General features: G+C 45.8%; 2 protein-coding genes and 2 long non-coding RNA genes across 5 annotated transcripts in view; 2 read left to right on the top strand and 2 right to left on the bottom strand.

Moving 5' to 3' along the window:
- Positions 1-269, top strand: part of LOC125990387 (uncharacterized) — a 52,415-nt gene extending 52,146 nt beyond the window's left edge. The window contains exon 6 of the long non-coding RNA XR_007488908.1: positions 224-269. This is a non-coding gene — a long non-coding RNA (uncharacterized lncRNA). The remainder of the gene's footprint in view (positions 1-223) is intronic.
- On the top strand, positions 266-24,483 carry LOC137839778 (uncharacterized). The gene is made up of 4 exons (XR_011085990.1): positions 266-280; positions 6,321-6,434; positions 23,372-23,567; positions 23,851-24,483. It is a non-coding gene; the product is annotated as an uncharacterized lncRNA (long non-coding RNA).
- Positions 19,430-22,522, bottom strand: vrtn (vertebrae development associated). 2 transcript variants are annotated; one of them, XM_049757464.2, is made up of 3 exons: positions 22,279-22,522; positions 21,615-21,928; positions 19,430-21,512 (listed from the first exon to the last, which is right to left on the bottom strand). In XM_049757464.2, exons 2-3 carry the CDS (start codon positions 21,924-21,926, stop codon positions 19,833-19,835), a joined length of 1,992 nt encoding a protein of 663 aa, XP_049613421.1. In that variant the 5' UTR covers positions 21,927-21,928; positions 22,279-22,522; the 3' UTR covers positions 19,430-19,832. The 2 variants fall into 2 exon arrangements, with proteins under 2 accessions (XP_049613421.1, XP_049613422.1); XM_049757465.2 differs by having other exon boundaries at positions 22,358-22,522.
- LOC125990372 (uncharacterized) lies at positions 24,306-26,149 on the bottom strand. Its single transcript, XM_049757493.2, has 7 exons — positions 26,003-26,149; positions 25,702-25,944; positions 25,317-25,619; positions 25,192-25,251; positions 24,989-25,114; positions 24,869-24,912; positions 24,306-24,807 (listed from the first exon to the last, which is right to left on the bottom strand). The coding sequence occupies exons 1-7, from the start codon at positions 26,043-26,045 to the stop codon at positions 24,700-24,702; spliced, it is 927 nt and encodes a 308-aa protein (XP_049613450.1). The 5' UTR covers positions 26,046-26,149; the 3' UTR covers positions 24,306-24,699.
- Between the last annotated feature and the right edge of the window lie 780 nt (positions 26,150-26,929).

The following is a 26,929-nucleotide window of genomic DNA, read 5'->3' as shown; positions in this document are numbered from 1 at the left end:
AATATTTCAAGTACGCCAAGTGCTAAATGATCAATTTGAGTTCTCGCTGGCTGCCGACCTCATCTTGCATTTTTTTTTAGCTAACGGGAAGTTTAGCGAGATGATTCCTTGGCTACGTGTCTTCAGGGCTGGGCCACCTGATCACAGCAGCTCTTGGCATAATGATGCAAAAAAAGAGGAATGGACTTTTTTGTAACCTTCTCCTTGTGTTCCATTATCACAGGATGGGAGCGGCTCGAACGAAAAAGCGAAGCGCCCACTAATTACATTCAGCGTAAATGTGAGTCATGCTTTGAATTTTTTATTTTTTTAAATGTCTGTCAAACTGTAGCTGTGCTCCTCAACCACACACATTTATCGTCACATCACATTATGTTTTCCGAGCAACAAAGACACAAGTTATTCCTTTGACCACTAGTGAGAAGTTCTCCTTCTCGCCGGCGGGCGACAACAAAGAACTCGGGTTGTTCGCATCTTGTGTTCTGAGTTGTGAGACTTAAGGCCGAGCACGCCACAACAAGCGCAGGCAGGTGGTCGTATCAAAGAAGCAGACTGGCGCTCGGCGGGAGACCCAAAGGCGGCTAATGAGATGGACCCTGCGGGATTTCAAAAAAAAAAAATTTGCTTATTCTTCATGACACGACAAAATGCACGAATTATCCCGCTCGTGTAGCAAGGCAACATTTAATTTCTGGCTCGGACCGCATCTTGTATTCTTTTGCGTGATAACATTATGCGTTTTAATTGGAAACAACTAGATGGGAAGTAAATTGTGTCCAATAGTGAAGCTAATTTAAATAATGTCACTCCCAGATTTTTGCTGACTCTGCAAAAAGCGCGGGTCCTCATTTGCCCAATTTCACGTTGGCTTTTTTTTTTTTTTTTGGAGTGACACTCAAAGTAATACACAGTAATACTTACTAGCGGCATTTTTTGTTGCCTGTGTGCATGTTAATCATAGATAATGGGACTTTTGGCAGAGGCTGAGTGACCTTGTTTTTTTTTTTTTTTTAGTGGCGCTAATGGATGCGGCAATATAAACGCAAACACTTAGTCTGACGATGTTCCGTTTCGACGCGGCGGCGAGAGTTGACCCGTTCGTCTCGGCACCTTTCAATTCAATCCGGCTTCCATTTTCTCTGTGGGGGTTTTAGTTTGGCCATGTGTCTGACTTTGTGTATCTGGCAGTTATCCCTGTCCTTTCGTTAGACCCCCCCCCTCCCCCCCCCGCCCCTCCTCACCCATCTTGAGCTGTAATTTAGCTGAGGCTAACTTGCGTATGAAAATAGCTTTTCGACGCCCCCCCCCCCTACCCTCCCTTGTACACTTTTGATGGATTCAAAGAGACCAAAAGAGCCTTTTTCTTTTTCTCATTTTCTTCACCTGAGTGCACTCTGATGAAAGCCTTTTTTTTCCCCCCCCACCAACAATACCCGTTTTTTTTTTTTCCGCAGGACTTTTGGCATTTAGACCGAGTCATAGGGGGCTTCGTAATGGACGCCGACACGTGCGCGTTGAGACAAATGAGCCTCCGAGTGTTGCAAAGAAAATGTCAACTTGTCCGCTCTTGGGCGTGCGATGATGCAAATTGTGGAAAAGTACATTGAGAAGTTCTTTGAAACTTATTTAGGGTCATATTTTTTTTTATATCTACATGTGTATAATAAAAATAATACCAATTTTATAATATATATTTTTTAATATATATAAATATTAATAAATAATATGATAATACAAAATGGAAGAAAAAAAGATCATTGGCATATCAGCGCCACTGACAAGCGTTCCGCGCTGATCGTCATGACGACTGAAAGCAAGCTTGTTTTGCAACTGCGTACAAATCAGGCGAGGCTGTCACCGTAGCAACATGTTGCGGGATGGAAGCCGCTTCCATACCTGCACTGCTGAATCGTGATCATCCGAATGGAGTGTTTGCATGAAGCCTTGGAGTGGAGTGGGGAGGGGGGGGCAACGGGGTGGCAAATATTATTCCTCTGCATAAATCAACGGGCTCCCTCACGAGGGTTTTAGAAAAGGCCGACGACGAGGCACCACTGTAAATATAGAAGATAAAGTGATTATAGTTTTCCGCCCGTTGTGAGTCCAGCAGTGGTTCTGTTCTATCTCTTGCCCCAAGGGATTGTCGCCCGTCTGACGTTTGGACCGCGCTATTCGAGACCCCTCCGCCCCGAAATCTGTCTCCCTTCGTCCCTTTTATTACGTTGAAACGCTCCAGAGATGTCTCATCTGGTTACAGTGACGGATGGATTTAAAAGGGCGGAGTTTCTTCCTTCCTCGATTTGACTTTAATGTACACTCACGAGTATCATACTTTAGTTTTCTGTAATATTAGTCGGACACCTGTTAGCGCCGGTGTACGCTTCGTCGTTAGCATTAGCATCACAGTTACTATTCAAAGTTATGCTAATATGAAATGGCCACTTTATGTTCCTGGTTATCAATCTTCTGAAGCGCCGCCATCTCAAGCCGTCTGTATTAAGATGATTTAACAGCAGTGTCCGATCTGTTTCTAATGATCTTTCATTAGATTCTACAGCCAGCACTTGAGTGTTTATGACGCCGTTAAATGGGCTTTGTTGGCGCTGCATTGAGCGCTTATTAGCCTCCGTGTCGGCGCAAGCGCTAATTCTGGACGCCGTTTCGACGCCACGAGGCAAATGGCAGAGCGATGATACCGAGCGAGCGGCCGCTATGGCCCAGCTTCCTTTTGATGAGAAAACAAAGTGAGCGCCAGATAGGATGTGAGGAAAAAAAACACTCCCTGAGGACATGTTTATTTTTTTATTTTAATTTGAAATCTGGCTTTGTAGTGGCAAAGGAGTGAGACAATCCATCATACATGACAAACACGTTTTCAAGCGGCCCAGAAACTCTCCGGAGTGGAACTGGAAGTTCACCGGGATGCGTCGAAGCCCGCGGGGACCGCGTTGTGGTTGTTCGCCTCGGTGCTTATTAGCATTAGCGTCACGCGTGACGGGACAACACAAAAGCGTGAAGGAGAAGACAAAAAAAGGACACACTGTGTAAGGGACCAGATCATGTTGATTCAAAGATTTATTTTTTTTTGGTCACAGTTGGACACCGTGTTTCAGGCCTGTTTTGTTTTCCCGCGATCGTATCGTGCTTCCTTCTCCGATCACGCTTTACCGAGCGCCCATCTACAGTTTCATTTGCTTCCTCATCTCTCTTACTTGAAGTCAGTCGGGCTCGCTCCACTCTGGTCGCATACCTTATTGCAACTCCATTAGGGACCTTGCAGGAGGATGGAATAGGAATGTTCTTCAGCCCCCCCCCCCCCTCCCCCCCCCCCGTCTTCTTCTGGCCCGAAGCACTGCCTAATGTGCTAATGGAGCCGGTGGATTCTGCCTGACCCCGCCAGTAGCTTCACCATCGTCACCATCACCGTCTCGGCTGGCGTTGCTCCATTTGAAGTCTTTTTATAGCTCCTCCGAGGCAGGTCGCCGGCTCCCGAGGTCACCCGAGCCGAAATGTGAAGCGCTGGCTGGACATGTGTGGAGTATATTTGTGTTGCTAATATATTCCGTGTGGTCCACAGTTTTCAGCCAAGCATCTTGTCGAGGGATTTTTGATGATGTCATCAATATGACATATAGATTTGAATCATGTCATTTGGGGGCCACATTTTTTGGGTAAAGCAGGATAGATACACCAGCTGCTGTAGGTCAAAGGTCAAGATCAAGCAGCTAAAAAGTGATATTTGTCTGAAAAGCATAGAGTGACAGTGGAGCACGCGTGGAAACATCTCGCCCGTCCTCTTCGACAGCGAAGCTGACAGACACATCACAGGAACTTTTTTTTCCCGCTCGCTCCGCCTCGCTATGCGGCAAGCCAGGCTTTAAAACGGCGAGTGAAGTCAGCCGCAGAGGGCGGAAAAGCACGTTGAAAGCGCGCCGATTGTTTCCTTTGAATCCGCCGCACCAAAGACCACCGGCGCCTTCCTGAAGGGCTGCGACTGGCGATAATGGCGACGACGATGCGGCTCTCCAGCCGACGACAACTATTACACCCATCTACGGGTTCTTATTATACATTTCAAAATCCATCTCCAAAAAAAAAGTCTCAGCTGCACGCCGACATTAGTATGCGGGAAACCGGGGGAATAATCTCGTGCTTGGCATGCGGCCTAGCAACGGATTCCGTTGCAATCTGTAAAGACTCAGATGTCATTCGAAAACGCAAACAAACACAATTGAAAGCATCTTGGCAGGAAGTCAGCATGCGATCAATTGCGGCGCTTTGTTGATTGGAATTACGATTCTGTCGTCGATTCCGCTCGTCGATTTGCTCTCTTAGCAATTCTCCCGTGGAGTCCGATGAAGTCCGAATTTCATCGTAAATATTTGGATTCGAAAGCTCCTGCGAGGATGGGAGCAGGTGCTCGTGCTAATTTATGCGTGATTTTTTTCCGTCGGTATTTCTCTGCGGCTTTGTTTGCCTCGTCCGCACGTCATTTGCATTATTCAAAGACAAATCCATTTTCAAGCCGAATTTGCTTATAACCGAAAGACAAATAGCGTCTCGTATTTGAATAAGATGTTTGGTTGAGAGGAAGCGCAATGCACGCCCGGGGTCACTTTGACCCAAGCTGTGCAATTACACCTTCCACTCATTTCTGGCAGCAGATATTGTCCTATAAAAGTGAAAAAATAAAATAAATGAAGTAGACCGTTTGATGGCCTCCCGCTTGCTCTGCAGTTCTTATTTGAATTTCAAATTTAAAACATCATTTTTGTCAGCGTTCTCTTCATCTTTCATGAAGTTCTGTCTGCTCTTTTAGCGATAAGCCAACAATGGACAAAAAGTGTAGTTTTTTTTTTTTTTTGGGGGACATAGAAGCCTTTCAAATAGACAGCTTATGTGCAAAGTATTGCAGCGGCCTTCAAAGACCTAATCGGGCTCCTTTCTGTTCGTACAAAAATGACTTCCACAATGCAACTTAGTTCAACGGAAAGACATTGTGCCGCGGCTTTTCTTTTCTTTTTTTTTTTTTTTTCCGGGGCGCATTCAGATGAAATGCTCAAAGGAGGAAAACAACTTTGTCAGCTTTGACTTAATGATGACGGAGAAGGTTGCTCCCTTTAGAAACGACCCGACGTGTTTTCTTCTCTCACATTTTCCACACTGGTTGCTTTAAAATTCACTTCAACAAAATGTTGTTCACAAAATATCACTTGTGCTGCTCTTACAATCATTTACGCATACTTGGCAGCACTTTTGAACAGTTTTATTTTTGCGGGGAGACTCGGGAGACAAAAAAAAAAAAAAAAACAATTCTCCAAATTAATTGCCCCACAGTTGGCGAGTTTTGCATTCTCTATGCAGGTAGCAGCTCGCGCATGTAATATTCCGCTTATTAATTTTCCACTGCGGTAACTTCATGACGCCACTCGTTATGAATTGTTTGGAGCTGAGGAAATAACTAGCTGGAGGTAGCGGCTGGGTCTTCCCTGTAAAACCAAACGGCATAAATTCAAGCCCGTTAGATACCTGACTTAACTGACGCAACTCCCCGCACACTTTGACCGCCATTGAAGTCGAGAAAGTGGAAAGGGCAGGAAAAAAAAAGAAAGTGTGAGCTGCATTTTGAGTGAAAAAATCCAACTTTCTCATTTTTTGTGTGTTAATACTTATAAAAGGCTACAAGCTAATGTTAGCATGACACAAAATGAACTGAATAATTATTTGAATTAAATGAAATCAATAGTTATATTTCCCACAGCCCGAGTTGCATCATGATTTCATCCAACCCTCGTCGGCGAAGTGCTAAATTGTAACCCTCGTGGTCATTGGCCCCCGCTGGCCACCTCATAGCTCCGTCCCTGCTGTCTAAAAAATATTTGAAGCCCGAGCTGATGTTGTGGCCTGCAGCTTGTGGCTTCTTCTGCTTGTAGTATTGCATCATCATGTGAGTCCCTCTCCTCGTCGGTATGAGAGGCAAAACATGTATTGATCCACCCAGTGCTGTCATGTTGAGTCGACAATATGATCTTTAATTCTGATTTTATTTTATATGGAGCTCTGCATACTGTAATGTAAAATATTTTTTTTAAAAGCTGCTGTTTTGGTTAGCAATCTCATTTCAACGGGTGGAATCACTCATGGAAGCCAGCAGTTCCAAAGAGCCTGGCGGTGGATTGACTTTATTTTTTAAACGTATCTGATGAAATATGTAAACATCGCTTTGCACATTTTGCTTGAGCGAGCGCCTCAGACAATGAAAAGTACTCTGCGTGTCGCTACGTCCGTGCGCTAACACCCTCGCTCTGGTGCCTTTGCAGCTTTCACGGTTGGTCGGCGCTTACGGGTCGAGCCCGCCGTCCATTTTCCGACGTTCCAGCTGGTGCCCACCGGTGCGTGAGCGGGGGCAGGTGAGCCCGGACAAATCGCAGCAGGTAGGCATTAACTTGCATGGCGGCGTCCACGTGGGCGCACTGATGTTGCCAAATGTTGTCTATGCCGCACTTGGACGGAATGAAAAATAGCTCACTGACACACTCCTGCAGCTATTACATTGTACGGAGACATCATGTTTTTTTTTTTTCATGATAACCGAATTTAGCATCTAAAGTTATGTTATGATTTTATAAAACATGATTGTTGCAGATAAAATTGCATTTAAAGCAAAGATGTCAAAAAGTCATAATAGTACACATAAAAATTGTTGCATAAATAGATTTTTTTTTTTAAAATCAGGAACCAACTTCCTATGAAAATATAATATTTAGCCAGGAAAAAAGTTGTGCAAAAATCTTTTAAAAATAGATTAGAAATATATAAGAACATTATTTTTTAAAGTTTTTTCTTACAAGAGAAAAAAATCCAATTATTTTGATAATAGTTACACTATTCCAAAAATATATATTTTTTTCTTCCGTGACCCAACTATCGTATTAAATCATATTCGAATATTCATCTCGCACCGCTCTCATTCTCTTTTGTCGCTGATGGCCGCATATCAAAAATTCCATATAATCACGGTGCTGATTAGAATTGAATATGGAGAAAATTGCACGTGAGTGAAGACTAATAACGTGGGCGTGATTCAGGCCGCGAGCATCGCCAGCATAATTCGAGAGCCTCGTCTATCTCATTCATAGTCACGTCGCAACTCTTACACGGCCACAATCGGCATCATCGGCAAACATCGTGTGCATGTTGCTCAGGTAATGTCAACGTCTATAAATAACGGAGCGGTCCTGCGGAAAGATAACCCGGCGATGATGATGATGTTGTTGGTATCCTAGCAACGCAAGATGTCTTTGATTCTTTCCTAATTGGAGCGGATGCGGATTCGCCGCGAGACGAGCGAGACTCTCCACCGCGTTTGCGCGCGTGTCCAACGAGATGCGAGCGAGGCGAGGCCACCGAGAAGCACGAGCGGCCGTGCGGGCGAGAGGACTTGAAGTGTCTTGACCCCAGCCGCTCTTTGAAAGACTTTTAGTTTCTCAGCAAGTCGTAAAAAAAAGTTGCATCTGTATTTATATTCCAATTTGACATATATGCTGAACATTGAGGTCTGACATTGTGCAAGGTTTCAAATACTCATCAAACTTTTCCTCCCGATTGCTTCCCGGGAGACTAATTTGCCGATAACGTCTCATTCTTCCCTCTCACTCCGATTATCTGGATTATTGATCTTTTTTTTTTTTTTTCCGCCGGTATCAGATTAGAGTCTTAGTACTGAGACACCACGACGCTTTGTCGGTGACCTCTCCGTCCTCTCGCGGGAGAAATCTTATTTCTATGGCAACGTGAGGTGATTCTTTTCTTTTTATTTCTCGTCTCACCCTGTCTACCATCTGTCGCTGTGTTTATTTATTTGCCTTTTAGGTGGAGGTTGGCGTCGCACCAAACAGCTTCCACTTGTTTACGTGAATTATTCATTTTTTTCCTCCTCCCCACGTGTTGTCGTTGTTAATGCTTGTAAGCAGGTAGTCATTTGGCCCTGTCTCAGTCTCGCAAGCCTTTTCTGGGCATGGAGCCTGATGAATGCTCCAATATGAGGATGGAGCTGTGTTTTTTTTTTTTTCTTTAAACGTGCACACGTGCTCATTTGGCAGTGGCTGCGCCTCTCTTATGCAACGCTGCGGGATATTAAAGTAGTCCCAATTAGAAAGCGCTTTTGTGTGAAAGCGAGCGGTAAACATTTGATGTGGATTCAGTCTTTTCTTCCACCTTTACTTGTGGCTTGTTTTTTTTTTTTTTTAGTTTGACTTCATCAGTATGCTGGCTCTTTGCTATTCTTGAGCGAACACACACAGTTGGCCAGACTGCACAAGCCGGTGAAATGGAATTAGCTTATTTTCAGACGAATGTCCCGTCTTCTCAAATTTAAAAGGCCGTCTTTTAAAACACTATTATGCCCCCCCCCCCCCCCCCCCTCCCTTAATGATTACGGTTATGCTGATGATTTGGGTTTAAGTTAGAGGAGAGCGCTCGGTCGTGTAACACGAGCACCTCGCCGCTCGCCAAGACTTATCGCTTGTGTGAAGTGAGGACAGCTCGCCGTCCTCGATTCATCATGATGTCCAAATACAATTGTGGCATCGGTAGCTGGATGGAGCACGCCATTTATTACGCGTTTGTTCCTCCCTCGCCTCGCATCCCACGGGCCTTGTAGTCACCAACTCTGGCACAAACAAATCGGCACGTTTTTGTCACGGTGCTTGTAATGATCACCTCGTCTAGCACCTGAGGGATGCAAGGTTGGAAAGTCGGGGGCACAGTTTTTTCCTTTTCTGTCCAGGAAGGAGGAGGAATTTTTTAAAAATATAATCAAATCAAATATAATAAAATACAATTTTCCAATTGAGGTTAACATAAAAACAAATCGAATTGCATAATGTGTATTTAAAGCAAACGTAGCTTCGTCAAGTCCGCCTAGCTTGATGCTAATAAACAATACAAAATGAAAAATGGAGAAAACAAACGTGTGCACGACCGTTCTTTCAATCCACTTTGCCTCACTCGGCTGCTCTTGACTTCCAATAAGCCCGCCATCAGTCATCCATCGTCGGATAAACACGTCGTCTCTTCCCTCCTCTCGGCATCCAAACATGACAGATATAAATGGAATCGTCAGACGAGATGCAGCTTTCCCCGGGTCCTCGAGACCTGATTTTCCACCGGGGCCTCATCTCTCACCCTCGTGTCCTCAATTAAATCTTCTCCAGCATGTTCCCAGATGGTCCCCGTGCTGCAAAAGACGGACATGTGTGTTCACAGCGGGCTACCTGGCCGCTAAACGGGGCTACGCTAACTCGTATGTGTTTTGGGCTAATTGTCGGGCCATTTTTTTTGTCAACACCGCCAAATGATTTACAAGTTTATCGGTCTCCCAATGAGTTCAACTCGTATTTCAAGGCGCTCTAATTTTTCATTTGAATGTCTTCATCGTCGCGGCAACCCAATTGCTACCATGAAAATTCCCACCGCCGACATCAATACAGCTCTTTCCTGTTAAAAAAAAAAAAAAGTCGTGATGTTCTCATCGAGCACCACAAGTCCCAGAAGAGGCCGGATGACAAAATGTCAGAATTCAATAGTAGAAATTGCTCTTTTATTTCCCTGGAGGCGCAAACCTCAATCACTTCGCCTACAGAAGAATTTTCACTGCAGCTCGCTCACAAAGTCGACTTTACCGTCTTGTTTAAGCAAAACCGGGACGAGGCGCAACTTAGATCAGCGGGGACTCGCTTCTTAGAAATTCCGTTTCCGCCACTTATCTTGGGACGGCAGCTTCACTCATCAGCCGTCCATAAAAGCAGAGTACGTTGCCACCGTGGACAATGCGGGCCTTTTAAGCCAAATTGCCTCGGCGGCATTGGAGTAGCTCTCGTGATGAAAAATTTTTTTCCATTTCCACCGGAATTTCTCACTCAAGAGAAAAGTTAGCTGCCGCTAGTCCCCACGCCGTAATGAAGAGAAATTGCCGCTGTCGACTAGCGTTAGCCGCGCCCCGCTGTGAAATCCATCATATTGCGTGGAGGTAATTACGCAGAGATAATTGCATTGTGTACACAGCGTTGACGCTTTTGCTAATGCGTGTTTGTGTTTCTTACGCTAGCAGGGATAACCTTGTCTTGGCCATGTCTCTTCATAAAGCGTGTGTCAACAAATTAGGCCAGTGACTGATGGCCAAAAAAAAATGATGGAGGGACCGTGCGAGGTGTTCATTGCTACTCCGAAAATCAATTTTGGGAACGTATTGTTGACTGTGCTGGGCTTAAATGCCATCTGCTCTTAGGGTACTTTATATTTCCCCCCCGTTGGCTCCCCTGCTGGATCTCTTTCCTCCTTTCGTTCTCTGGAGATGATATGGCCCATTTTGGTTGAGGAAATGGAGTCTTGGTAATGTCAGCCCCCCCCACCCTCGCCCCCTCCCTCCCTCCTGCATTGCGGGTTTGACATCATGAGTAGGCATCATATCCATAATGGGATTCTATCGTCCGGGGAAGGCGTTCAGTATTCTGACAATCCAAGCGATGGAGGACATTCGTGTTTTGTACCTCGACATTTTTCGGAGAATCGTTTTGGATCTATTTATAGCACAGAGTTTAGAGGGGTGTGAAACTCATTTTGTCGAATCATAGTCTATTAGTGAAGACAACTTGTAATTTTAGTCTTCACACAAGGGCCAGAGTTTGACACCCCTGGGTTACAGTATCACATTTCAGATGATTTAAATGGTGATGAAACCTGCCATGCTAGTCCTTCATTACGTTTTTGTGCCAGGCAAGCTACAGATGAGCGGTGACACGCGACAAATGTTCCGCCGCTGACCGCAACGTTGAGGTCATCGCTAGGCAACAGGCGCACCTAATGAACGCGGTCGCGTTTGAATGGGTCGGCGTCGGGTCCTCGACTCGGACACGTGTTTAAACTCCGCTTACCCTGCCGCCGCTCATTAAGTCCTCCCCAGGGGGTCGTCGCGAGGAGAAAAGTCTTGACACCTGGTCATTAAAATTTCCCCGTGGGAAGCGGTCGGGAGGTCGGGGTGAAACGGACAACGCTAGGCTAACACTTTGTCTTAAACGAGAAATCCTGCAAACTTGATCCGGTATTTATTTGCCCGTGACTTTGACGGGTTAAGTGTCAGGTCTCTGCTAGTGTTTTTTTTTTTTTTTCCCCGACAGGTGCTGTTGTCAGAATCTGCTAAATTGCCATATTAGAGTTCATTAAAAAGAATGACCCCTGACCTTTTACCTTTTTTGCCCTTCAGGCCAGCAATCACCGATAACTCCAATTGTTTGGCTATCTTCTCGATGTTGCCATTTCAGCAAGACGTTAAAGGAAAAATAGAAATGTCAAGTGCTTTGTCAGAATCGTCGAGCGGAATGGGATTTCTTTCTTTATTTATTTTTTCCGGCGGAGTTTGCGTTCACCCAATTTCATTATCATTTAAATGAGATCGCTTAGCACACATCAACGGTTACTTTGACTTTATCTTCCTCCTCGACGGGACTCTACCCGTTCCTCGCCCCTGATTCGCTGCCGGGCTTATTTTCATCTAGCGGCGGAACGGAAAACGCTGAAATTAATCACATTAGTTTCCCACCTATGTCGCTTGTACACGCTTGGAAAGCAACACAAGAGACAAGAAGATAAGAAACAAAGTGCGTGCTTGAGTCTCCTCCCGGAATCATTTCTCACCTGTCTAAGCCCCACTTTTTTTTTTTTTTTTTTTTTACCGCCGAAAGCGTTGAAATGCCACCAAGCTGTGAAGAGCTCCGTAATTCCATTTCAGAGGTGATTGGAGCGGCGCATCTGCAAGGCCTCCATACCTGATGCAGGAGACACTCAAGTGACAAAGGACGTTTTCCGCTCGCCGCTTTATGACCCCCCCCCCCTCGTTTTCCCTCCCCCGGGGTGCTTAAATGTGAGGAGGCTCCTCCCGATGTGCCGCTTTCAACGTGACAAATGTCTTGCGGACGAGATGCATTTCATTGTTTCAACGTGGACCCCAACCTGCGCTTTATTATTTGGAGATGGAACATCACGTCTGCTTTTTATAGTGACATCATAAGAACGTCTCGTTCTATCTTCCTTTCGTAAAGAAAGAACAAATGTTTCGCTGAGTATTCGGCTCTTTGTCTGCTTTAAGCGGCTGAGCTGAGATTTCATTTTTTTCGTCCATTCAGAGAAAAGACTTTTGCGTCATCCGTCTCATACCCAAGGTATTTGCCAAGTGAGAACAAAGAGAAGAAGGAACATTGAATACTCCACGGAGCGTATTATGAAGCAAATGGAGGAGTCGCTGTAAATTACCAGTAATTTGTGTCAGAGGATATAAATCGCTGGAATCAATGTCAAGGAGGAGACAGACGCCATCGCCCGGCGTCAACATGGTCGGCTGGTAATGGATTGGACGATTGCTCACGCGTTATTAAAGTTGAAGAATACGCCAGGAGAAGACGATGAGGACACGTCGGCAACCTTGATGGGGAAACTTAAGCAAAAAAAATCATAAATCTCACCTGAAAGTCCGGGGAAATGAATGAGAAGGGGGCGAAAAGGGCCCGCCATCCAATTCGGAATTCTACACGCCCGAGATAAAGGGAATCGCATTAGGGGTAAACGTCGAGTCAGCGCTTTGCGGCGGAGAGCCGTGAAGGGAGCGGGTCAGCCTGGGAGGTCAGCGAGGAGATAATGCCGCCTTTGATGGCGACGCTCCAAATGTGTGTAACGGGATAGCACGAGCGCCGTTATCTAAATCGCGAGGGGGGGGTTGAGTTGGACCGGGGCGGGGTGATAGCGGGGTCACGTCGGAAACAGCGTTACGCCGAAGAACTTGCCGATAACGCGCTTCAAAGACAGCTTTGATGATCTCGGGGGAAAATCGGACCGGACACACTCTCTGCACTCGGTAAAAATCCAGATAGTATATGTGTCCTTTTTTTTTTTTCTGCCAATTTTAATAACTCGACACAAAGGGAAAGACGGAGTAAGAAAGAGTCGTGTCAAGGTGGAAGAGAAGGTAGAAGGATGTAACATGTAAAAGTAAAAAAGGAAAAATTATTATTCATGGGCGGCTATAAAAAAAAAAAAAGAGCAACTGCGTGAAGTGAACCACCTTCAAAATGACGAGATGACATTCAAGATGGGCAGAATTATCTTTTAATTAGGCATCATCATATTTTAGTTTGAAAAATGGGAACCCCTTGATGGATAACAAATATTTTTGGGATTTTTTATGTCGTAATTCCAAAGGCTGAAAATGTGATGTCAGCTTTAAACAAAGTCCAAGGAATGTCACCTCCTTGGCTTTTTCCTCTCGTTTCATCTCCTTTCCACTCCCGCCCAGTTTATCTTCCCTCTGTGGGTTTCTCTTTTAATTACCGTCCCCGCTTTACTTGCCGTCAAACAGAAACAATTAAACGAGGAGTGCTTTTAAAGCCATTCCATGCGACTAATGAAAGGATGGCGACGGAAAAGTTCAGCGGGAGGATTTAATTGGGTTTGGGAGAAATGGACGCTTGGTTGGAGGTGCCTTTCCGTGTCGTGCGTTAACAACGTCGGCGCTTAGAAGCCATTAGCGTACCCGGAAGGTGCAATTTAGGTACATTGATGCAACCCGTAGAAGTCAACGTATCGCTTCCCAGGACCCAGAAAAGGTCGTCGCAGATATTTTATTCAGACGCCTGGGGAGAAAATGGATGTGCTTGTAAAAAAATAAATTAAAAAATCCTAATTTGCTTTACTTTTTTTTTTTTTTTAGCCACGATGAAAACATAAGCTCCTTAAAGGAGGGAGCAAGACGGCTAAAAGTCAAAAGGATTCTGCGCGGTTTGTCAGTCGCCATGGTTACGCCAAGCAGAGGCGTCATCAATGATGCTAAAGGAATGTTGCGAGAAATAAGGAGTGAAAGGGAAAGGTTGTGATTTAAATAGGATTGGAAGCAGAGGCATCTTGGAAATTAGGATATGGAGCACGGGTATTTCCGTGATAGACAAAAAATGTGTTTATAAGGGAGGGATCGTAAACTAGAGGCGGAAAAGTCTGATTGGGTCGATATTCTCTGACAATACATCTCGGACTGTAAAAAAAAAAAAGAGAGAAATAAAAGCGAAAGTGAGTCATGCTGCTGCTCCTTCCAGTACATAAGATGGCTGTCGGAAAAAAAAAAAAAAATCAGGCAGTGCAGAAAGAAACGGAAGTGTTAGCTTTGTTGCATTTATGTTAATTTTGCTCCTGATACCGCGGCGCCACGGCAACAGAGTCGCTGTCAACGACAAAAAACAATCACAAAAAAATGTTCCCCCGCAAAGATAGCGAGTATCACACAACTCTAAATATATCCACTTGTATTTTCTTCTTTGCTGCTTTAATCCCAGCGGTGGCGGCGTCTGTTAGCGCGTGACGCTAGCATAAACACACCGAAATGAATAGTTTGACGAGTAGTTACTTTAGCTTTGTCGAACGCACTGCTAGGCTCGACACGGATCGGTGAAAATCCACAACATGGAGGGATGAAAAAAAAAGGCAAATCCCGCTCCGCTAACCACTCCACGTTTCAATTGTTGAATTTTAAACACTGTTCTGAACAGCCGAAAAGCAATCCACTCCCCCCCGTCCGTCCCCCTTGCGGAAACATGCCAGAGCGGTCGATTACCGGGCCTCCTCGACTACTCCGATCGAGCGGAATGAACAATAAAGACGAAGCGGAAGAGTTTGCTCGTGCTGCTTTCCAGCTAAAACGGATGAAAGAGCACAGTAGGAGACGGGCGGGAGCGCTCTGTCGGGAATCCGTCCTGAATTATTCCACGAGTGAGGAGCGGGAAGGCCTGAAGCTGTTTTGGCTGCTGAGGAAAAAACTCTCGGCCCCGGGGTCGGAGAGCGGCCGCCAAGCATGTGGCACAATGATGGCGGCTTGCTAGCAAAGAAGTGGACACACGCAGTTAGCTTATTGTTTGATAAGCGCGCTTTTGTAGCTAGCAATGTCTGATCCTTATTAAGGAGCGAATACCGTTGACGGTATCTTCATCATCCACGCCGACGTTGACATTAGTCCGGCCCAAACATGCAGTTGTGAAGCAACTGCCGTGGAGTTCGCCGGGAAGATGTCAGTTAATTGGCTCCAGTGTATGTTTGGGCCCTTATCGGCGTATTACTTTCACGGATAACTCGGAACTAATTAATCAGGGCAATGGCGGGAAGGGACGGGATTTGCTTCTCTCTCAATTTCTCCTCAAAGGGAGAGGGTCGGAGAAACGGGAACGATGTATTCTTTGGAGTGTTTCTTGATTGGGGAGGCGGCATGGTACACGCGTAATCTGTTTTTGTTTGAACCATTGAAGATGCTCGGCAGGATGTTATTTCAATGCAAAATAGCCTCCATTTTATTCAAGTCCCTGAACAATTCTGCCCGTGCTCAAATAATTGCTTTGATACAATCGCGCCATTTCATCTAATAACGCCCGGGGAAATTCCCCGTCTTCTCGACGTCCTTTCATTCACGGGGAGGAAATGAGTCCCAAAATTAAGAGAATTTAGTCCCATTTTTACGAGAAAAGCTCTGACTCATAATTAATTGAGAGTTGCTACATGCTAACATGTTTGCTAACAACTAAGGAGAGCGACGCAAAAAGATTTCTCCTAAATGCAAATTGAGGTCAAAAGACACTATGGCCTCGTCCATTTTCTCACTTTTGCGGTGACATGCGGAGGAATAACTCATGCAAAAACCGTCTCGGTAAACAGCCCGTGGGTGGCGCGGGTATTAGAGGAGATTATGCAGGTGGTGCCCTGCGGGGCTAACTGGCCGCCATTAGCATCATATACGCGTTCTGCCGGCTTTGAGGCGCAGGCAGCATGATGCTCCTAAGCCATGCACCCGGGACCCCTGACGCTCGGCTCCAGATGCACGCCGCCGTTAAGCCCGCTGACATCGGCGGCGAGAGCTCCTTCCTATCAAGGCTTCCGCGTACTCATTTGAAAAAACGTCGGTCGGTCGCGCCGTAACGATTTATCTGCCAATTTACGGCGTGATCCCGGAAAGTGTTGGAAATAGAGACGCACACCGGGGCGTCTTTTCCACAAGCCCTTGCGTTTAATTCCGCGTGTTCATCGGATGAAACGCCGCATGTCGAGCGAGGCCCGATCCAAACCGCCCACTTTGGGGATTCGACTCCCATCAAAGAGCGCCGCTTGTTTGTGCTAAAACGCTGCAACGTGAATTATTTTGGGGTATCAAAACACTTGAATGTAATCCTCGCTGGCAAATACGTTCGCACGAAAACAAAAGAAGGAAAAGAAGCTTTTCCATGGCGGCGCACTGATTGCCAATTAGAGCAGCCTGAAGCGTGGTTCTGGTTTTTGGGAACAAGTATTGACGCCCCAGGGGGTGGGAGGGGTGGAGGGGGGTCTCTTGCTGCATCTTTGTATGCTACTTTTTGATTTGCCGTGCCACCGGAGATAGAGCCGTCTCCCAAATTGTTTCCTAACAAGAAACTACTTTTTGAATGTAAATTGGCGACCGGATTGATCCGCCCGCCCGCCGCCAGTGCATCCGAGCGCTCCGTCAAATCCCGGGATCAATGTATCGACTTGCCGGGGAGCTTCCAACTCTCCTGGAATCATAAAGATATTAATCTCTTTCTCGTCAATTGACTGGCGGAATAAACCGCCGCGTGTTAGTTTGCCGTTTGCTTTTTTTGTGCTGAGTCACATCCCGCCGGCTGCAGCGAAGGAGATGAGCATGAAATATTCAAGTGGCTTTCTTGATCTTTTATGAACTGTGTCTTACAGAACGCTTCTCTTTAGCCGAAGCGTGCCTCTGCATTTAGCGTCGCTTGAATATGAAATGTGCAATTAGCGAGAAGCGCTCGGGCCTCGAGGGTGCCGCACACTTTCCAGACCGTGTGCGTGCAGCTGTTGGAAGATATTTAGCAATTCATCCATTGCTTTTCCAATGGCGGACAATTTCGCTTTGAATTATCCAGTGAAACATTTTACACCATGAAAAAAAAATAATCTCTGTAGGAATGCTATTAGTGCTAGTTTGCGTTGGACTGTTAGCACAATTAGCCTTCCAGTGCTACGCTAGGCTAAAGCTCAATTGTGCTATACAGAACGTTAATGCTTGTATGGTATCGGTTTTATTTTTTATTTACTCAAGTCTATGACAGGGAGATTTTAAATTCAGTTTCTTAGTGTCTCCTGACACAAAATTGCCCCCCCCCCCCCCCCAACCTCCTTCTGCAATGTCGTTTGAAAAACAGCGATGCCTTGAGGCATCTGCGGCACAAACACTTCTGACATTCCTCCTGTAAACAAAGAAAATACTGGATTAGAATTCTCTATGAAACTCACTAAATGAGCGGAAACTTTTGCGTTTGATAAAAAGAACGAAGCTGACATTGAAAAACAGCAACATTATCGAGTTACCTTTAAAGAATCCCAATGTTTAAAGCAGTTTATTACGTATCGGATGATCGATGGTGTGCCGCTTTTCCGAATGTTGTGTCCGGGCCCAGGAGGACAACAAGATTTCCGTTAAGTGTAAATTAAACGGAACCTTCGCCCGGTGGGCCCTAACTTGACTCCGCTTTGATTTATTAGCTTGAGAGACAAAGTGCAGGAGGCCTCGCAACAGACGAGCGCCCGAATCCCGCTAGTCGGCCGGCACGTCCGATCGGAAGCAAGCCTTATCCGTCAGGAGAGTATCGGGCGCATTAATCATTATCGGCCGAGGGTGTGTGTTCTGCGCCGGCTGACGAAAGGGAAAGGCATCGCTGCGGGCGCGGGACCATCCCGCCATACATCATACATGGTGTCGCCTCCTTCTACCTTTATAGCTTTTTAATCGAGGTGAAAGCAGGGGAATCCAGATTAGGAGGACATGAGAGATAAGTCAAGACTTGCCCCGAGGAGCCACTTTACATGATTTAAACACAGCTGTAAATGTGAGGACTCCAAATCGGCGGCCATCTTTTTTTTTTTTTTTTGAAGACATTTTTCTCTCTCTGTTTCACTTGTTCTGCAAAAACAACACTTGGGCGCTTCAAATCCCTAGACGGGGACCTTTTAAAGAAGGCAGATGAGCAAATGCAATCAGACGCAGCGCTTTAGAACTCCCTTTGGCTTTTTGTGAAACATTACACACTTGATGGCAAGTGACAGTGCTATGATTCTCTCCTCCGGGGCACTTTGTGTACACACTGTGTCCGGCGTTAAATTCTTTTTTTTTTTTCATGATCAATACGCTAACGGGCTTTAACTCAATACGCTGCCTTTCTTACTATAAAGTGTAAAAAGGTCTCTCTTGACAATTCACTCGTTTTTGCAACACTTGCCATTTTTATGGTGACCTAATCCCCTTTTGTGTGCATAGCAACACCAAAGCACTACTTTTTTATTTGCCAGGGCTTGGCGGCATCTTCTGAAAGAACTGAAAATTTTTTTTTATGTTCTTATTTAAATGAACCCGGTGAAAAATATCTGCAGCCTTTTCCAGCCATCTTTTTTAACAGCACGCTACTGACATCTAGTGGACAAAAAGTAAAACTACACGTCATTAAAATGGAAACACGTCGAGGCAGCCCCGCACTGATGAAAAGATGATTAACAACTAGGGACCATAACCCGAAAGCTGCTCTTTTGTTGTCGCGCTTTTTGCAGCATTTTCTCCAATCCAAACTTTAATGAGGAAACCAATCAAGGCTCTCCACATTCTTTTTATTCCCAATTCACTTTCTGCTCTGATGTAAACACAAACACACACATATGCTAAATCCCCCCAAGACCCTTCCACCCCTCATTAATTCCACATTGTAGCCTGCTGCTCACATCACACTTAAGAATCCGCTCGCCGAGGTCGCTTTGTTCAAACAAAAGTTGGAAACAAAACTCATCAACATTCTACGCGGATAAAATATTTTAATTCATGGAAATTAATTGGTTGTTTTTTTTTTTTCTCTTGAAGTTTTTCCTCCTGTGTTTTGGGTTTAAAATTCGTCTCATTTAGTTTCATGAACAACTTTTAAATCTCGTTTATATCGATCCAAATTTGAGGGATACAAACAAGCACTGTAAGAAAGCCAGGTTGACTTTTCCACTTTACAAGTGAGTGGCGGTATCCCTGGATCAAAGTGTCTGAGGCAACCCCCCACCCGTTCTCTAGACTCGAACCCCCTTCACAAAAACACAACCTCAGGAGTCTTATCTGCACATCCTTGATCCCCCTTGCATACAATTAAGACTTCCCCACCCCACCCCGCTCGGCTCGTCCCCACCCTTGACCATTACCTTCATTAACATGAGCACAATAATCTCATCGATACTGCCACGTCCCGTTTTAGTCCACTCTAAAATGAAAGCAATTTTTTTTTTTTTTTTATTTGATGAAGTTAGATTGCTTTGCCCACCGACAGGAAATACAAACAGCAACTCTGTGGCATTTATTTTTATTTTTTTTACACTAATATAACACTGGACCTCCCAAAAAAAAAAAAAAAAAAAAAGGAGCTAATAAAAGGTAACCGGGACTAGGTAGTCTAAAAAAAAAAAAAGATTCATTTACATTCAAGCGTCGTCAGAATAACCATAAAGGTGCGTTTGATCAAAATAGGACATTCACAGCGTCATCATAGTGTTGAAGTAAAAATACAAAATAGGAATTAGAAAAAAAAAAAATGAGAATAAGAACCCTGTCTCCTACAAACGAGATGCAAAAAGCACACGACGATGAAAAGGGTGCCCGGTACGATGCCTAGCGGGACTCCGAGCTTTGATCTGCTGGCTTTGGACTCGCCCGCATCTCAGTCCCAGTGTCAGAGAATTTTCCAAATGCTTCAGCCGTGAACCAGCGACACCCCGTGGTGCAGAGCCCGCTTCCACATGTAGTAGGTGGAGCGAGGGGTGAAGGGGAAGTGGGAGCGGAATTCCTTGAAGGTGGGGAAGGACTTCTCCTCAAAGCGTGTCTGCAGGAACAGCTTGGCCTTGGCTTTGAAGTTGGCTAGAGCCACCACGTCCACGGCCAGCTTGTCCGGCAGGGGGCACGCCAGGGTTGCTCGTTGGAGATGCGGGACGTCCAGAGGAGCCGTGCTGCAGCCACCGACATACGAGGTCATCTCAGCGCACGGGAGCTCCTCGTGTGCCACGTCGATGACGCTCAACGGCGTTTCTTCAACCTCGGGGTCGTTGACCTTGCTCAGCATCCTCTTGGTGTTGCCGCTCCTCCACAGCCAGAAGAAGCAGAGGGACAAGGTCGGGAACCTGAGCTTGAACTTGCCCAGGGACAACTTGGACTTCTGGACGAGCAGTTTTGCAAAGTCTCTGAGTTGCTTCTTACTCATGTAGGCGAGACGGAAGCTTCTGTGCGTACGCCTGCAGATCTTGGACCGCGGAGCCGCTTCTCCGATGTTCCGCATGACCGGAGAGATACTTTTAGGACTCTTGTCGGCATCCGAGCTGTCCGAGCTGTTGGCTTTGTAGCCTCCGAAGAACAACATGGCCTCTCTCCTCCAGTTGTAGTAGGTGGACCTGGAGATGCCGGGGAAGTTGCGCTTGAAGACCCTGAATGGAAACGAGGCGTTGGTGGCGATGCAGTTCTGCAAGCAACGTTTGGCTTGCTGCATGTGGGCCACGCTCTGGGCCCGCTCCAGATCCAGAGGCCCCACGCTGAGGCCGAACATGCCCGCCACGCTGTCTTGTTGGTCCGACTCGTCTTGTCTGAGCTCGGGAGAGGACCAGGCTTCCTGCTCCGTGCTCTCGCCGGGACTTACCTCCCCCGTGGACGAGGGCGTGGAGAGGGTCCCGCCTGACCTGAGGAGCTCCTGCTTCCAGTTGTAGTAAGAGGACCTGGAGATTTGCGGAAAGAACTCCTTGAACCGGTGCAGCGGGATGAGCTTCCCTTCCAGGTAGCACGCCTGCAGGAAGTACTTGGCCTCGTAGCGGGCTGTGGATTTCTTACAGTGCTCCTGAGACTGCCTCTTCCAGCGGTAGAAGGTCCTCTTGGTGATGTTGTACTTGTCTTTCAGACTCGGGTATGAGAACTTGGAGTTTTGGTTGAGGAGCTCCTTGCTCTTGAGACTACTCGACGCAAAGTCGCTCAGGTGGACCAGCGCCACAAAGTGATCGGGTCGGAACAAAGTCCCTGACTTTAACTCGCCGGACCACATGATGTGGAAGGTTTGAGCCTCGCGCTCTTTGGACCAAGTCCTGGGCCGGATGACCCGGTTGAAGTAGGATCGGATTTTGTGGTTGAACATGGGGTAGATGGAGTATATGTTCACCTGGAGCACAGACGCCAGCGCGTACAGGTGCCACATGTTGGCGTACGAGTCGGGGAAGCACGAAGCCTTGACGTCGGCGTCAAAGATGGCCTCCAGGACACTCGCCGACAGGTTGGGCATGGCCTCCGACTCCTCGGCGCAGAGGCTGAAGCGGACCGCCTGGAGCATCATCTTGGAGTCGATCATCCCGGATAAGTAGTACCTCTTCCACAGGACCATTTCCACAACTGTCCTCACCTAGCGGGGCGAAAAGAAAACAAAAGAATGAACAGCTGTTTCATTTCAAATTCAAATGTGGCCAACTGTTGCTTCCAGTCTGGACCGGTCTTGGATGCTCACCTGGAGCTCCAAGCTCAGCCCGCTGTTGCCTATTAGCAACATGCTGGCGGCGTCAAACAGCAAGTTGCCCTTTCCTTTGCAACGTAGCGGCAGGAGGTCCGCAGGGGCGTCCTGCGGGTACAGGCCCTGGGCCACGTCATCCACCCCGACCCACTCAGGGAAGTTCTGGCAGGGCAGTCGGGGCAGCGGGAAGGGAGCCAGGAGCCGGTCCACCTCCAGGGTTTTCAGGATGAGTGCGTCCAGGCCTGAGTTCTCCGTGGCCTCCTGGAGCTCCCTCAGGATGGACAGCACCGCCTCGTTCCGCTGAATCATGACTGTCGGCATATGGCAGAAGCAGGCAAAGCTCGACAAAAAAGATAAAATACTTTTAAAAAAGGTTTATTAAAGCTGCGAATAATATTTGGTCACTTAGGTAGTCAAAATGGAAAGCGCGCACGCGTCGTAACTAGCCTTGTAACTTTTCTCACAAAAGTGAATCAAATAAATGATATTTAAAAGTCACGAACGCCCGGATTTTATTTCCCGATGACTCCATTCAAACGAGACTCGTGCAAAATGCGTGCAACCGCCATCCAAACTTTTTTGCAAACTTTGACGAACGCAAAAGGTAAACGCCCCGAAAGCAACCAAACATTTCACGCGAGAAACGCGCAAAGGAACAAACCTGCGGAATTGCGCTGGTGACTTGACGTCGCGGAGGAATAGAAACGGGAAAGGGGAAAAAAAAAAAAAAAAAAAGCGACCTTGCTAGCTCAGAAGTCTGCTCCCTCTGCAGCGTCCTCACTCCATCGCGTGCGTCAAAGGTGACAATGACGCGCAGCCAAGAAAGCTCCTCAGGAAATTGTCCATCGGAGAAGAAAGTGCTCCTCCTTCCTCTTTCCTCCTCCTCCTCCTCCTCCTCCGCTTGGTTGGTGCAGTCAGGGTCAACTTCAATGTGAAGTGTTAACAAAAGGACAGGCCCGGGGGGGGGGGGGGGGGGGGGGGAGGGGACGTGGACGAATATGTTAGTATTTTGTCAACAGTTCAAGGTTATTTGTCAACTTTGTTTGCGTCGCTTTGTCCGCGCAAACATTTAGTTTTACGCCCGTTGGGCATACTTTTATTTTTTATGGTGCGCCATCACGTGCATTATTAGCTTTGCAATTTAAATGAATATTGTAAATGCCATGAATCCATTCCAAAACAAACTTTTTTTGCAGTGTTTTTAATTTAAAAAAAAATAGGAAATTATATTTTATTTCATAAAATAAATAATCTGAAAATGGAATGTAAAGAATTGAAAGTTTTTGCTTCATGATGAGTTTGAATCATTATTTTGCAACAACTAAGTGAATATACTGCCGTAATATTCGTCCCAGATGATTAAGAATACATAAATGAATATTTGGAATAATAATTTCTCTTCAAATTCTGAAAAGCCTTAACAGAACCACATTAATTAGCTTGCAGAATCGAATGCAGTCAGTTTGAAATGACCAATCACGTAACATTTGCAAGCTGAGCTGTGATTGGTCGTTACCTGAGGCCTGAGCGCATATGAATGCATTTTTAAAGGTGTGTATCAAATTCATCATAGATCAAATATGAACTTTTTACAACTAGAAATGGCTAAATAGAGTCTGACTTGAAGTCAGGCCTGGCGAGCGGCCTGCGAATCCCGTTTGCGTATTGGAGAGGAAAGTATTCAGACTGGGCGTGGAGCTCGGCCTCTGCTTCTTTAACACCTTTGCCCTCTCTCTCTCTCTTCTGTCTTGCAGGATTTCGGTCATCAAGGCCCCTTTTGTTCCACGCACCCCCAGCGAAGTGACACGCGCACACACACAGCAGGGGCCAGCAGCATTTGGCCCCCGCCGACCCGTCAGACACGCTGGTGCCTAGCTCGGACAGGCTTCTCGGCTTTGACCTTATCAGCTGATCGCGTGACACACCTCACAATGCGGGTAAATGATGCATGTAAGTTTTTCCACCCTTGAATGGTTGCGGCGTGTGTGTGTGTGTGTATGTCGAAAGGACTTGCACATTTTGTACGAGGAGCGCCCACGCGAAAAGGTTTTGAAACGGCGATGGGGAAATTGTTGCGCAAGGTAAAGGGGGACGCACAAAAAGGGCATGAACAAAATTAAGTTCAGTGGACAAGGACGTTTTGACATGAAAAAAAAAATCAATTAAAAATGATTTAAATAAATGTGTGGTTGTTTTAATACAAAAAGTGTAACACTCTTTGTTTTGCGTTTAGGTTGACAGTAAACTTCAACTTGGAGTGGAATGAACGTTGTGTCACTTTCGGCCAAACCGCTAGCTGCCATGAGGTGAGTCCAAATTTAAGGAGCTTAAGAATAATCTATATGCACAAAGATTTAGAAAAATATTCTACAAATTTCTTTCCTTGCAAACATTTTTGTCTTATCTGCTCAACACCCCCACTGGTATCGTTCTGTCACGCAAGCACACACACACACACCTCTCTTAGGTGTGGAGATGCACTGTGAACAACACAGTAGTGGGCTGACTAAAAAAAAAAAAAAAAAGCATTTAAAATGCAAATCGGGCAACGCTGGGACCGGCTCCGGCAGTCTCTTGCCTGCTGAGACTGTGTGTTACAGTGTATGCGTGCACGTGTGACCACTGTGTGTGTGTGTGTGTGTGTGTGTGACAATGCAAGCTAAAGTCAAAAATCAGGGAAAAAAAAAATTGTAGAAGTTTGTTTTTATTAGAATAGAGTCATGTGTTTTTGAAGGGAAAAAAAGAGTGAATTTTTCTTATTTAAACGTAATTTAATTAAATTTTAATCTTAAATGTTTCATTTTTTAAATTTAATTTAATCAAAAATTAATTTTAATCTTAAATGTTACAAATTTCTGAGGGGGGGGGGGGGGGAAATCCATTTAAAATCCCCCCAAAAAAAGAACAGAATGTTCACAATACTCCAGGAAGTCACTTTTCTTGTCACATGATTTGACAAAAAAGGGAAAGTAGTATTTGTTGAGGTAGACTATTTATAAACGTAAGATACTGTAACAGCTGCTATGTACATTCAAACGGCAAGAGAACCCGATGAATCCAAAAACGAAAAAAAACAAGTTGACTACCGGTAGCGAACGCAGGCGTATTCCGTATCTTGGCCCTGAGTGGAAGAAATTTCATCTGCGTCAACAGGGAAGGCCACATCGGCATAAATGACGTCGTCCTCCGCCTGCGGCGACACGAAACTTTGTTAGCGTGCTCCCACTTGAAAGTGTCCGGCTTAAACTTACATGGTTGTGAACTGGCGTGGGACAGGAGGCGGCTATGGACAAGTCTGAAATCATCATTCAAAAACATCAAAATACATTTTTCGCTGCACGTTACGACCTTCTCTTCTGGTCACTACTTACTCGCTGCCTTTCGTCGCCTGACCACGACAAACATGGCAACCAAGGCGGTCAACACGGCCAACGCCGCCACCGCCGCCGATATCACACCGACTTGGTAGCTGATGCCGACTTGGTAGCTGCTGCCGCCTGGAAGCCGGCGTCAAAGTTACTTTTGTGGCAATTTCAGTCATTTTTAAAAAAAATGAGTGGACTTCATCCCATACCCTGAGGTTCTACGTCATCTAAATTGAAGTTTCCTCTTCCCTTTCCCTTCATTTTGGGAACTAAACAGGCAAAATGGTGTTAGTCGAATCAGAATAAGAGCTCTGTGTTAGTCCTCGGTCCATACCTAGTACTTGGACTCGCATCGCCGCCGAAAACCAGGGGTTTTCCGATTTCCCCACGCGAGCCAGGCACCTGAACGCCTCGCTCCCAGGAGCTTGCAAGGTGACAGTCAAGGTGACGTCGCACTGGGACCTTTGCGATATGTGATAGTTGGAGTTGTCGTGGACTTCCAGGCCATCTTGGTCCACCCACACCAAGTGGACGCTGGACCGTGGCGAGATTAAGCAATGGCCCAGCGTCAAGAAGTTCACCAGAGTGCACTGGAAAGATACGCCAAAGCCCGGCGCCACTTTAAACTCAGGAACTTCTAAAGAAACCACAAAAGAAGATGTTACTCTTGTTTTTGTTCTCCTAAAATTGCAAGATTTTGCTTGAATGGATTTGCTGACCATTTTGCGGCACGAAGGCGTTCTCTGTTATTTTGCAGTAATGCAAGCCAATGGTGTCGTCCGTCGGACGTTGGAGCGTCTTGCTACATTTTATATCCTGGTTGTTGTCTCCCATCATCTGTCCGTTACTTGTTATCACAACGTCGATGCGCTGGGTTCCTCTGCTGAATCTCCAAAAGTGATAACACACGGAATTGCTGCACGGGAACGTGAGCTGCAAATTGCCCGTGTCACCAATGAGGCCTGCAAAAGAGACCTTCAGTTGTAGTTATATATCGATATTTATATTTTTTTTTCTTACCTGCTATGATGAGAGGAAGCAATAGCAGTGTCATGGCGAGCATCCCGAGTATGTGTGCACTGCCCAAGTGTCAAGATGCACGCTGGAGTCAATTTGCCGTATTTCCTTCCTTTGCACGCAACTTCCTCTGACTAACTAACAGCTGCTTGTGTAAAGACTTGATGACGTCACAAGCGACTGCCTCATTTGATACTTTGAATTCGGCAAGAGTCAACATGTGAACTGGGACTTCATGATCAATGTGTGATGTTATTTATATGCGTTGATAATAATATCGCTGCAGTATTTGGCAACGGAATCCTGCGGTATTTAGTTTGGCCACTAGATGGCAGCATTATACCTTTTACTTTCCTATCAATGATTGAGGAGCTCTACTATAAACGCAACAGTCTTTCTTTGTGTGTAATTGCTTACTTGAAATGTAAACAATTTTAATTACTAAGAACTCTGTATTTATATATATATGACAGCGATTTTTATTGCAAATCACAGAAAAAAAACATCAAACTATACATAGCATGTCTGGATGTTGAGTTGTGGTTAATTATGGTTAATTTGAATTCTACCAGAGGACCAGTTTTCCTTGGCAAAGCCCGTCTTGAATATTCTGAGCAAAAGAGAAGGGAGTTATTTTTTTCTTTCTTCATAGAAGGGTGTAACCACGGCTGGTTAGGTCTTTGCAGTTATGCAACACTTAAGGATGTCCTCCAGACAGCCGTGTAATAAAAGACGAGCGGCTTTGGGGTCGTTCGGGTTTAGCCTGGTTTGCTTTGACCTGGATATTTAGTTGTACATAGTTGTTGTCATTTTCTGATAATGGGCCAACCTGTGTTTTGTAGTCTAAATCCCATACGTCCCATATTTGGCATTGGTCCAATTGTTGGATTTGCAATGGCGATTTAATATATTTATTTTTGACACAGCAGC

Source organism: Syngnathus scovelli, chromosome 20 (assembly GCF_024217435.2).
Source record: "Syngnathus scovelli strain Florida chromosome 20, RoL_Ssco_1.2, whole genome shotgun sequence".
In the NCBI taxonomy this organism is placed as follows: Eukaryota; Metazoa; Chordata; class Actinopteri; order Syngnathiformes; family Syngnathidae; genus Syngnathus; species Syngnathus scovelli.
Note: the sequence above shows the minus strand (reverse complement) of the source record. Positions and strands in the feature narration are given on the sequence as shown.

Bases quoted from the DNA above. Each gene is read 5' to 3' on its own strand.
- vrtn (XM_049757464.2), bottom strand. From the start codon at position 21,926: ATGATTCAGCGGAACGAGGCGGTGCTGTCCATCCTGAGGGAGCTCCAG. The intron at 21,513-21,614 runs GTGAGCATCCAA...TCGCCCCGCTAG, and splicing joins GGCTGAGCTTGGAGCTCCAG to GTGAGGACAGTTGTGGAAAT.
- LOC125990372 (XM_049757493.2), bottom strand. From the start codon at position 26,045: ATGCTCGCCATGACACTGCTATTGCTTCCTCTCATCATAGCAG. The intron at 24,913-24,988 runs GTAAGTAGTGAC...TGATGATTTCAG, and splicing joins CAGGCGACGAAAGGCAGCGA to ACTTGTCCATAGCCGCCTCC. The intron at 24,808-24,868 runs GTAAGTTTAAGC...GTGTCGCCGCAG, and splicing joins CCACGCCAGTTCACAACCAT to GCGGAGGACGACGTCATTTA.